General features: G+C 42.6%; 1 protein-coding gene across 13 annotated transcripts in view; it reads left to right on the top strand.

Annotated features, from left to right (window-relative positions):
• The window catches only part of NRG1 (neuregulin 1), a 452794-nt gene extending 440598 nt beyond the window's left edge, over positions 1 to 12196 (top strand). For 12 of the 13 annotated variants that reach the window (XM_077172305.1, XM_077172301.1, XM_077172306.1 and 9 more), the window contains 4 exons: positions 1559 to 1685; positions 2207 to 2337; positions 2834 to 3037; positions 6947 to 12196. In XM_077172305.1, coding sequence (XP_077028420.1) covers positions 1559 to 1685; positions 2207 to 2337; positions 2834 to 3037; positions 6947 to 7598 — 1114 coding nt within the window. In that variant the 3' untranslated portion in view covers positions 7599 to 12196. The remainder of the gene's footprint in view (positions 1 to 1558; positions 1686 to 2206; positions 2338 to 2833; positions 3038 to 6946) is intronic. The other variant, XM_077172299.1, reaches the window with a different exon arrangement.
• The last annotated feature ends 467 nt before the right edge of the window (positions 12197 to 12663 follow it).

The following is a 12663-nucleotide window of genomic DNA, read 5'->3' as shown; positions in this document are numbered from 1 at the left end:
GCCATCACTATCTGCATACAGCTTAGTATTTTAGTTTTTGCCACAGCCAAAGTCATATGCATTCCAGAGTGTGTTGAAGCCTGCATCCTCCCTTCACTGCCCTGGATTCTGTGAGAGTGTGGTGGAAGTTCTCCAATGTAATGAGAGAAAACTGTGTAATATTCATAAATTAAGTCTGAAATTGAATAGCCCTTTCTCTGGTTATTTATTTTGGTGTTTTAGTTAGTGTGTTCTGCATAGCCAGGTTTTACTGTGCTGTAAGTTTTGCTGCTGACAGCTTGTAATGGTTCTAAAAAGTTCTTCTGAGGAGAGCTGGAAGGATTACAGAATCACAGAAACATTTAGGTTGGAAAAAGCCTGTGAGATTGTGTCCAACCTTTGAATGGCCACCACCTTATCAGCTGGACCATGGCACTAAGTGACCAGTCATTTCTTGAACACCCCAGGGTGGGTGACTCCACAACCCCATTGAGCAGTCCGTTCCAATGCTTAATAACCCTTTACATGAAGAAATTCCTCCTGATGTCCAACCTGAACTTCTCCTGGCCCAGAAGGCCATTTCCTCTTGTCCTGTTGCTACTATCTTGGGAGAAGAGGCCACCCTCACCTGGATACAACCTCCTTTCAGGCAGTTGTAGAGAGTGAGAAGGTAACCCTCCTTTTCTTCAGGAAGGAGCCTCCTTTTCTTCGGGCTCAACAACCCCAGCTCCCTCAGGCACGCCTTGTAGGACTTACACGTTGTTAGCAAGTGGGGAAACAGCAGCTAAGGACAGGAGACAGTAGAAGCATCAAAGTCAGTCAGAGATCACGTCATTAGTACATGGATAGTTCTACTAAATGCATTAGCACCCATGGCATCCACCTGGTAATCATTAGGCTTCAGAGCAAATCTGGTGTTGCTGAAACAAAACCTTCCAGAGCTGCCAGGAGGTGTGTAGGCTCAGGCCTATGCCATTTACTCTCACTTTGGATTTCTGAGGCTTAGTCTGCACTCTTCTATAACACATTTATGTATTTGAAGTACGCTATTGAGGTAGGGGATGAATCCCTCCAAAAAAATGTGTAACTGCCACATCACAAAGACCACGTTCCAGTGTCTGCAAGCAAGCCCTGAGGCACAGACACCTCAGCTCTCTGTGGTGAACGGAGAGGTATAACTTGATGGGCTGTCAGAAGCTCTGCCTTGGCCCTTGTGAAGGTGTCAAAGTGTTGTCTGGGTTAAAATCTCTCCCCCCTCCCTTCTGAGTGCAGAAAAGTCCTCCTCCTAAGACAGAGCACTGCTTAGAAATGGCTTCCCTTTTCCTCTCACTTATTCCTGTCCCCCTTTGTCCTGCTGACTCCTGGAAGGGATCCCAAATATCTTTCCCCCTGTGCAAGTCCCCACAGCTCCAGCTGCAATTAGGCCTGTGGTTTTCAGAGTTACTCTGAGCTCTAGCAGCAGTGGAGAAAATTCTGGCAAAAAAAGTGATGTTACATTATTATCACCAACATCAATATGCTGAGAGGTGCAGCTGCTCTCCTTTTGTGTATTAAAATTGTTTCTGTGTTTCATGCACAGGAAGCAGAGGAAAAAGCTGCATGATCGCCTTCGTCAGAGCCTGCGCTCGGAAAGGAACAACGTGATGAACATGGCCAATGGGCCGCACCACCCCAACCCACCACCCGATAACGTCCAGCTCGTCAATGTAGGTTTCACTGTACCTGTTTCAGCCTAGGCTGCCAGTGCCACAGGAAAGCTCACCCCACAGCTTTTAAACATCTACCTGCTGCTGCAGGCTGCTGACTGATTTCTCTTGGCTTTCTCCACACAGAAAAAATTGCTATCGCAAACTGCTGCCATCTTCTCCATCAGAGAGTAGTATTTTTGGTGTATCTGATGGTAATGGGAGGTTGCTTTTCCACACATCTGTCTACTGGGACTCGTTCCCTTGTTAACTACATTTTTATAGCTTGTTTGTGATGCAGACCTTTGCTACTTTCATCATTTGTCTCCTCCTATTTTGAGTCTAGATGGGCTATGTACACAGAGGTGTACATTAATGTCCTCAAGTGTGTCAGTATGGTTTCTGCATGTATTTAAATGACAAAATTTGTGCTTTGGCACATGTAAGAGGTTGAAATCTGGGAAGGAGGGATTGGGAATTATGTCTACAAATGTGCTGTGAATTACAGTTTGTAAACCTGAGGTTTGTCTGGGTTTTTTCAGCAGTACGTTTCGAAAAATGTAATCTCCAGTGAGCATGTCATCGAGCGAGAAACAGAGACCTCGTTTTCTACAAGCCACTACACCTCAACAACACATCACTCTGTGACAGTCACCCAGACATCTAGCCACAGGTACTAGAGGAGAAGGCAAATAGCAGCTGTAATATCTGATCTGTTGCTGTTGTAAAACCAAAAAATGTGTAAAACAACAAAGCAGGGAAGATCTGTGCTCCCTTCATAGTGTTTTCATTTTAAGGCTAACAATATTTGATGTCATATCACCTAACTAATTGTCTTCCCAGGAATTGGCAATGACCTTTATTTTCTGAATGTCATTCCAATACTGTCACACTAAATTTTAGTATATGCAAATTGCTAAATCAGTGACAGTTCTAATGACTGGAAAGCCCTCCTTTCCTCTCCTATGATCCATACATGCAAAATCACCTTGATTCCTGTGGATTCTCTAAATTCTGCAGCTCCAGTTACCCAGCCAAAGGGTATGCTGCATATCTTGTGTGGCAACAGAGCCCCTCCTTTCCCTGTCTAAACTTCTGCTCATACACAGTTGCCGCCAAAGGCCACTCTCACACTCCCCCTTTCTCTTTCCCTGGTTGCTGCTCTCCAGCTGGAGCAATGGCCACACTGAAAGCATCCTCTCTGAAAGCCACTCGGTGCTCGTCAGCTCCTCCATGGAGAACAGCAGGCACGCCAGCCCAGCAGGGCCCCGGGGCCGTCTCAATGGCATCGGTGGGCCACGGGAAGGGAACAGCTTCCTCCGGCATGCCAGGGAGACCCCCGATTCCTACCGAGACTCTCCTCACAGTGAAAGGTAGGACACACCACCCCATCGCTTTCAGCTGGCAAGATCTGGTGTTTTCTCAGATGGTTTCAAAGCTTGGGAGCACAGGAGAAAATGCGGCAATCCAGCTGTTCATGTAGGGCATGCATCTCCTTATTCATAAAGGTGGAGAGCTGAGTAGCAATTTAAAGTTTACCAAAAGCATTTCTTCCCTTCTTGCCTCTGCTGAATTTAGTCCTATTAGCCAGCAGTTCGCACTTGGAAAAGCTCCATTGGAGTAATTAGTCAGAAATTTCCATTGGAAACTATAAACAGAACTTTGCCTACTTACCTATTTCTTAGAAGATGCAAATGAGAAGACTGAGAGATTTTGCAGTGAGAAAGTAATGTTTTGATCCACAGGAGAAGGGCACTAAGGACTCCTAAGCAGTATAGAATTTATGCCACCACTCACTTTCTGGAGTGTTCCAGCTCCTGAACTCCCCTTAACCCTTTATTAAATAAAAGCAAGTAACACAAAGTGCAAGCCAGAAGAACTCAGGCCAGGAGTTTTCCAACCAAGTAATTTTTTTTCTCTTAAAAGATTAGTTCATCAGCTCCTATGGTCTGCCTAGAAGTACATCAGTCACAAAAAACTTTAACTGAAAAAATCCTGCTCAGGTTTAGGCTAGCATTTTAGTTCAAGATGGCCCCAGAATAGCAACAGAAATATTGACAAGAAACAAGACATTTAAAAAGAGCTTTTATTTAAAGGCAGAATAAAAGGAAAACAAAAGGTTATGGACCAGTTCTCTGAGGACTTTGAAATCACAAGGGATTTGGCCTTGTGGAGTGTCCATGATGCCAAAAATGCAGCCAGGCAATCCCCAAGGAGACTGAGTTGTATAGGAGACAAATTGTGGTTTTCATAAAAATGAATGCGTACATACAGCAAACGCCATTTCTGTGGTACTCCCTCTGCCACACAAACAACTGCTAAGCAGCAGGAAGAGGGACCACTGAGGAAGGACCCTGAGTGTAGTACCACCACCAAGGATAATAAACTACCCTCTCATTAAAAATTTTGTGTTATTTACTATGGAATTTAATTTGAAGATACGTGGCTCACATGACATAAACAGCCATGGCTCCTATCCAGCAGAGCACTTTGACAAGATTATCTTTTAATTGTGCAAGTAGGCCCACTGAAATCAGCAAGATTACTCACATGGGTAGAGCTCAGCATGTGCTTAAGTGCTTTGCTGGATCAGGACCTGTAACAGTAAATACCATGTTGTCTCCTGCCTGGGAACCAGCAGGATGCACGGCCACACGCCTGCCAATGGTGAGTAGTACAGCTTAGTATATTTGGGCATCTGCATGTGAGAAGTGAAGACCATTCCTGCTGTCTGCCTGCATTGCATGGAACACCCAAAGCATCATTCTAATACAAACTGTTTAGATTTAACTGGGGGGGTGGCGTTGGGGGAGAGGAGAGGCCATATTCCTTTTTGTTTTTCTAAGAAGAAAGAAGGCATTTCCTCAATTATTTTATCTCTTGAAGGTTGTACTATAGGTCAATAGCAGCAACATTTCTGTGATAATTCCTCAGGCATTGACATCCTTGCCTGTGCCTGAAGCAAACACAAATTTGGAACATGGGAGATGATAGTTCCCTGGGCATTAATTGCAGGCCTCATCTTTTTTTAGCAAGCAAGAAATACATCACCCATTGTTCCTGAGATGGCTTGTGTATATAAGGGAGAAAGTGAGAGTTATTTGGAACTAAAAATTACTTAGAAACATAAAGGAATGTAGGAGCTGACAAATTACTTCCTGAAGCCATCACATGTTGCTGTACTGAGAATTGGTAGACCAAGGCTCTACTCCCTCAATTTTCAAATTAAATTGAACAGACATTACAAGGGGTTATTTTGCATTACCCATATATTTGCTGGATCCCATGCCCTGCCACCAGTGTACACAAGCAGAGGGCACAAGCAGTTTTGTCTTGGATGTCCTTAGCTGTCTTACAGGATAGAAGATCAAAAAACACTGTCTCTGCACAAAAGGCTGGACTATATGATGAAGCTGGCAGCATATAACAAGTTAATGTGTGCTGGATGGCCATGGGTACGCTCTGATCCCCTTTCACTGAGCCAGCATAGTTGGCCATGAAGCTGGATAAATCAATCACCTTTTAACCTTCCTTTCAGGATGGGCTAGAGCTGCACAAGTTCAGCTCCTGAGCCTCAGATTGCAGACAGCAGCTAGTTAGCACTCCTGTGTTAGGGTGTGGGGGAACAGACCAGAAATGTGTGAATGCACAACACTTCAGTGTGAGTAACTTGACACTGTTGGAAGTCTGCACAGTACATTGAACACATTTAACCAACTCAATAGGTTAACAGAACCAGTTTACTAAAATCCAGTGTGTCATAAAGACATATATCCAACAGTGTACCAACTGGGAAAGTAGAAAGGCTTCAGTTTTTCAGACAATGCCTATTAGAAATGTGAAAGGAATTAAAAGCTCACTCATGGAAACAGAAAAATTACTTAATTCATCCAGTGCACAGACCTATTCATTGCCCTTTGCTTAACCAACTTAATTCCTTTGCATAACTCCAGGTTTGGTTTTTTCCTTTCTCTTGCTCCTCAGTTCATGTAAATCAATGTGCAATCAATGCGCCTCTAGTGAAATCAATTTATGCTGCTGCACATCTGTCCAGAAACTGTCCCATTTTCTCCCTTTTCCTGTAACTCCATTTTTATCAAGTGTAATATGTGCAACTGAGTCATAGATTGGATAAGAAAGATGGATTCAGGTTTATTTTGGTAATTTCAGGCTCAGATAAATAAACCATTAATGGAAAACTAAATAACTACATCAAGCATAGACATATAGCTTTTCTCAATGGGCCTGTAATGGTGCTCAGAACAATTTTAACTTTAGACACAGATGAAATTCGGGCAGGTGAATTTAGGATAAGAATAAAAGCAAAGCCCAACCGATATGCAAAGTGTCATGCTGGGCACTGTGGTTTTGATCGAGTGGTTTTAGGCAGATCCTCACCTGGCATGAATCCACATGACCTCATAGCATGTCTACTGATTAAAACTAGTTGAGAGCTTCACATTTTTTGTTCTGTTTCTTTGGGACAAACCCTGTAATGGCACCTGAGCTTCATTTTCAGAAATCACTTGTGACCACTACCCTTCCCACAAGAACAGGGAGAAATTTTGCAGAGAAGTCATGGGCACTAGGCCAGACAATCCTGTCTTTCAGCATTTGTTCCCATATGAGGACAAATGATACTCTGTGCTTCTTTGCAGATAGATCTACCAGCCAGGGTAACTAGCACCCAGGAGTAGAGCAGCACAAATGCTTCTCTGACTACCCTTGGTGATTAAAATTAGCAGAATCTGGCTCTATAGTTTATTCAAACATTACTTTTCTTCCTAGCCTGAGACAGTTTGGTTGCCAGAAGAGGGTGAAGCCCCAAGAGGACTGTCCTTCAGTTCCCTTCCTTTCTTTCCCCCTGTCTGTTTGCATGTACCCCAGATTCTGGTCAAATCCTTCCGGAAGTACAGCAGCTGTTTTCCTTTTGAGAAAATACTTGAAAATGTGTTTTGTTTCTGGCAGCCTGTCTGTCTCTGAATCCCATTCTTGGATTCATTCCAGAAAGTTATTCTGGTAAAAAATTTACAGCATCTCCATGGCTGGGATCTGGGAGTTTTGCTGTGTTCCTCCTGCTTTCATATGTTTTTGCCCAGAGTCCCAGAAGTCAGCAGTTTATAGGATTAATATACAGGAAAGGTTTCTTAGTAGCCCTGTGTGAGGATGCTGGGGATCTTAAGGGAATCCCTGTCATTTCTCTCCCAGTCCACGTGAGCTGCTGTTTTTACAGGTCACCACTGCTCCTGTGCTCGCAACCTGTCCCCATCTCTTTTCTTCAGGTATGTCTCAGCTATGACCACACCAGCTCGCATGTCACCCGTTGATTTTCACACTCCAACTTCTCCCAAGTCCCGTCCGTCCACGACGTCACCCCCGGCTTCCAGCCTGACCATCTCCATCCCTTCTGTGGCAGTGAGTCCCTTCATAGAAGAAGAGCGACCTCTGCTCCTGGTGACTCCACTGCAGCTGCATGAGAAGTACGACCACCACCTTCAGCAATTCAACTCCTTTCACCACAATGCCACCCATGAGAGCAGCAGCCTGCCACCAAGTCCTCTGCGGATCGTGGAGGATGAGGAGTACGAGACCACGCAGGAGTACGAACCAGCACAGGAGCCTCCAAAGAAACTCACCAACAGCCGGAGGGTCAAAAGAACAAAGCCCAACGGCCACATTTCCAGCAGGGTGGAAGTGGACTCTGACACAAGCTCTGAGAGCAGCAGCTCTGAGACCGAAACGGAAGATGAAAGAATAGGTGAGGATACACCATTCCTGAGCATACCGAACCCCGGGGCAGCCGGTCTGGAGCCAGCCGCTGCCTTCCGGCTGGCTGAAACCAGGACTAACCCGGCAAATCGCTTCTCCACACCAGAAGAGTTACAAGCAAGGTTGTCCAGTGTGATAGCTAACCAAGACCCTATTGCTGTATAAAACATAAAACACATAGATTCACATGTAAAACTTTATTTTATATAATGAAGTATTCCACCTTTAAATTAAACAATTTATTTTATTTTAGCAATTCCGCTGATAGAAAACAGGAGGGGAAGAAAACTTTTATAAATTAAATATACGTATGTACAAATGTGTTATGTGCCATATGTAGCAATTTTTTACAGTATTTCAAAAATGGGGAAAGATATCAATGGTGCCTTTATGTTATGTTAAGTTGAGAGCAAGTTTTGTACAGTTACAATGATGGCTGTCCCATAGTATTTTGCAAAACCTTTTAGCCCTCAGTTGTCCTAGCTTTTTGTGCACTGCATTATAATGACTGGATGTATGATTTGCAAGAATTGCAGAAGTCCCTCTGGTCGCTTGCTGTAGAGTCTCGAAATCAGAAAGCCCTGTAATGGCACTCTCACCCTACTCCACCAGAAAAACACACATATACACACACACAGAGTCAGAAAGGAAAAAAAAAAAGATTAAAAAAAAAGATAAAAAAAGTAAAAAAAAAAAAAAAAAAGTTTCTTATATGAGAACTTTTATTTGCTTTCCGTATATGAGATGAGTTTTGTCTGCTCTCTGCCAGCAAAAGGTTTGCTTCTTTGAGCACTGGGATAATAGTAGATCCAACAGCATGCTACTATTAATTACAGCAGGATAACAAAAAACATACAAACAAAAAAAAGCCAACCTGCATTAAGTAATTTAACTTATAGAAAGAAAGTAATACTGTGATTTTAAACCAAATATATTATTAATCAGAGGTTAGCTTGTAATCACTAGGAGCTGCCATTTCATTATTTTCCAGATATTAATTGTTCTAGTTATCCCTTAGGAAATGGGTTTAAGTTAGCTGAGGCTTTGAACCCAATACTCTATTCAAACAAAAAAAGAAAAAAAAAGAAGAAAAAAGGAAAAAAAAAAAAAAAGAGAAAACATTTATATTAGTTTATGTTAATGGGGCAAATATAATAGATATCTGTAATCAAGCAAGGAAGAGATCTAGCTGGAAAACAAATGCCACTAATAAAAGTGCAATCAGTTTTCACCTCTATTTCTTAATGTTGATTTCTAATACATGACTTATTCTTTTGTTTCCACTCAATTTTCTTCCCCTTTTTTCCTTCCTCAGAAAGAACCCTGACAAGCTTCTAGCAATACCTTGTTAGAGTTGCTCTTGGAGTAAGGCTTACTCTTGGACAAAGAAAGGCCTTTCAGGGAAGAAGAACATGATTTGCTGAATGGTTAAAAAGTATAGGCACGTAGGAGGGACAAAGCAGATGTGTGGAGTTTATTTCCACTCACCTTTACTGACTCCATTACTTGGGCTGAGAGAGGCAAGGCTGATGCAGAGCCCATTTATGAAGGCAAGCACACCATGTGAGTTACAGCTCTAGTAACCCATGTGTGACTATTTAATATCAGTGTTTATATAGCCAGTGACAGTCTTCAAGTCATTGACTAGTAATGAACAAGGATGCTGTCAGTGCTGGAGTAGAAGCATCCATCCAGACAGAAGCAAATGGACTCTTTTGTGCTGAATTCCTATCAGTTTAGTCAGGGTCACTCTGCCTCTTCTATGCTTTTGATTTTTTGTTGTGTGTTCAGTTGGCACAGCATTGACTCAGGATTGATGTGGAAAACAAATGTTTTTCCTAGACTCTGGGGATTCTGAAAATGAGAACATGTGTTTTACAGGTATTACTGAGCTCTAAATAAGAGCCCTGTCAAGACAAAAATAATTTCAGCCAAACTACACTCATCCTTTGGGCCACATTCTGGTCCTAGTTAAATGAAGAGAAATACATCAAGGAAAATTTGTGAGATGCAAACCTAAGGTACAAAAGTTCCAACTCAGTAAATTGTTCAAGCATATGCTTATGCTAATCCCAGCAAAAGTTACCTTCAGCATGTGCTAGACTCTCATTGACAAATCCAGCACATGCAAAAAGTTAAGCATGTGCCTAAGAGTTTGCTGAACAAGGTGTCCTATTGATTTGAGGCTGAAAGCAAAGTATAGCAAAAGAAGATCTTTGCCAGGATGACAAAAATCAGTGAGTTCCTCACTGTATAAATAACCATATCACATTAGTAAGAACACAAGTGAGTCTACATGAACACCAGATTCAGCAGAAAAAGAACAAAAAAAAAAAAAAAAAACCTTAGTATAGGAAACAAAGTTGTTCAATAGAATATCAGGGGTAGAACCAAAAGGCTAGGAAACTAGCACAGCTTTGGGCTATGTGGTGGCTGGAATAGCACTGCTTATTTGAGAAATCTGTGGAAGATGGCAAATACATACTGTCTGGACTTAAGTCCCCTTTGCCATTTTTCCCTAGCTGGCATGTACTTGAACACACTTTGCCTTTGCAGACTGAAACAAAAGCTCTCTACAAATTCTATATGCCATATTCTCATTTTCATCCCTTTAGTCATGCCTATTTATCTGCAGTCCCATGCAGCAGAATATCCATCTCTCCAGTAACTCTGCAACTCAGTAGTACAGAGGGTCAGGTGGGCTTTCCTAATGAAGGCCACGAGTTTCCAAAAGATTTGCACTGTTGAGTTTCCTTGGGCACTTGAATATCTTCCCTTCAGGAAGGCCTCTGACACTGCAAAGACCTTGCAGGACAGATGAGACAGAAAAAGGATGGCAGAGAAACAAGAGATTTGCCCCAAAATCACCCATCTTAGTTGCAGAATAGAGATTATAAAACAGGTCTTTTGTAAACTCCTCCAGCATATATCAACCACAAGGCCAGCTCTCGTTTAAGTATCTATAATATCCCAGACAGATTAATGAGGATGGAAAGGGACCATGCCTTGATGTTGAGTAGATTATTTGACTACTAACACTGTTATTGTGGAGGGACAGTACAAAATGAAGGAGCAATTCCATACTTGGGAGCTGTACATGTGAGATTTGTTTGGTATAGGTCTAGGGGGAAATGTCACACCTCTTGTGTTGCAGTGCCTCAAAGTCAAATTGTTGTGCAGTTCCTGCTATTCCTACCCCTCGGAATATATAACTGTGTGTTACAGAGCAAGCATGAAATTAGGCTGGAGACTTCACATGGACCTAAGAACAAGAAAATACAATTGGGGATATGGCTGCCTAAGCCCTTAGATCTTTGTGAAGAACCCAGCCTTACAGCACAATTCATGCAGCAGTGAATTCGGGAATTGCCCTGGCTTGGCACGCACAGAAGCGGGAAGAGTTCACCGACCCTCACCTCTCAGCTTGCGTTTACCGCACTGGGAGCGTTCGGTCAGGTTCACACCCAGAAGTTAGTGAGTCTACCTGGCCACAGGTGCTGCTGGCAGGCTGCAGCCAGTTCCTGCTGGCCAAGGGGCTGGAGGCTGCAGCAGCATGGAGCAGAGCCAGCAAGTGCCTATGGAAAAGGCCGGCTCCCCTGTTGGGGATATTTGCTTCATTTCCCAGACCTTTGAGCTAGGCAGTCCCAACACCCTTGAGCCACCACTATGTGATGCTTGCCAGTTCTTTGGCTGAAAGTCATGGCAAGAAGAAACATACTTTAAAGAGGGGGGAAATATTCCAGTGGTGGCAGAGTTGTTAAGATTGTCCTGGTTTATTTCCATGTAATTTAAGTTGAGCCATGAGTTTTTCCTGTGTATGTGTTTATATGCAGGAATTCCTCCAACATGAAAGGTTTCTTTCAAGAGTGTATAGCTAGATAATGTTGTGCACAACCTGGTACAGCCTGCCTATTTAAGGGGTGTAGACCATTACAGCTCCATACAGGTTCTCATGGAACAGAGAAAAGCCTACTCCCTCCTTTTGGCCCAGTTATCCCCTTCCTCACTTGAGCCACCCCAACACACCCAGGTTTAAGAGATCAATCACTGCCTTTATCAGGGAAACAGGAAAGCTCCTTCTTTCCAGTACTCCAAAACAACAATGCTGCATCTCCCTGCTTCTCTCACACACACTGCAAGCAGTTTCCTGAGCATCCAGGATAGCAAACTGGTGTCTCCTCCTAGGACACACCTCTCAGCCTGTTGAGCACTTCTTGGCCCTGCAGTGTGGCTACTTACCATTACCTGGGTCTTACTTCTAGTAAGAAACATAAAAGCACCTATGAAATGCTGCAGAGAAGGGCAGACAAAGAACATGGCCAATTATCATCATTTGTAATTCTCTATTCTATTGTAAATATGTCTTGTACATATGTGGATGTTTTCATTATTTACTGTCTTTATGGATATTGTGTTAAATGAGACGCTCTTAGTTTATTGTGTAACACTGTAAATAACATAACATCCTTTATTATTTATGCATAGGCATCTAACACTCAGAGAAAGTTATCCTCATATTATTTTAAGATATATGTCAAAAAGATGTTGCATTTTTCCTTTTGCTTTGAAAAAATTGTAATATATCCTCTTTTTCCCCTCTTTTCCTTTAAAAAAAAATGAATGCTAATTTATTGTTCAGGAGAGAAAGGGGATGTAACTGAAAGGCAAACTGTTCAAAGAACATGCTGTGGAAGCCACAAGCTACTGATAAACTAAAGAATTTATTACCCCAAATACAGCAATAAGTAATGTTGATTTATTAAGGTTTTGTTATTCATTTTCAGTAAAAGAGGTGCTGGATTAAATTGTTTATGTGTGGTCCTGGCCCAGCTGCTCAGCAGACTGTGCCAGGTCCCTAGCTACCATCTTTCTGTATCCAAACACTGTTGTAAAGGTCTTGTTCTATTGTTGTGGACCCCTGTTCCTTGAGATTTCTGGCTCATCCATGTGGGGGTGTCTGGCAGACACTCTTGCTCCTACAAATATTTTTAGTTTCTTAAGTTAGAATTATTAGCTCTACCTTGACCATTACTACTTAAGATGGATGGGGTCTGGGGAGAGGGAGGAGTTGGGGGGCGGAAATGACACAGTCTTGGGACTGTGGGAGGCTGCTCTACAAAAATGTCACCTCACTGTTCAGCAACAGTCAATAAAGCAAAGCAGATACTGGGAACTCTTAGATGGCACCACCATGCCACTGTATAAAATCATGATTTGTGCCAGTTGTAAA

The sequence above is a fragment of the Agelaius phoeniceus genome, chromosome Z, assembly GCF_051311805.1.
Source record: "Agelaius phoeniceus isolate bAgePho1 chromosome Z, bAgePho1.hap1, whole genome shotgun sequence".
Taxonomy (NCBI): Eukaryota; Metazoa; Chordata; class Aves; order Passeriformes; family Icteridae; genus Agelaius; species Agelaius phoeniceus.
Note: the sequence above shows the minus strand (reverse complement) of the source record. Positions and strands in the feature narration are given on the sequence as shown.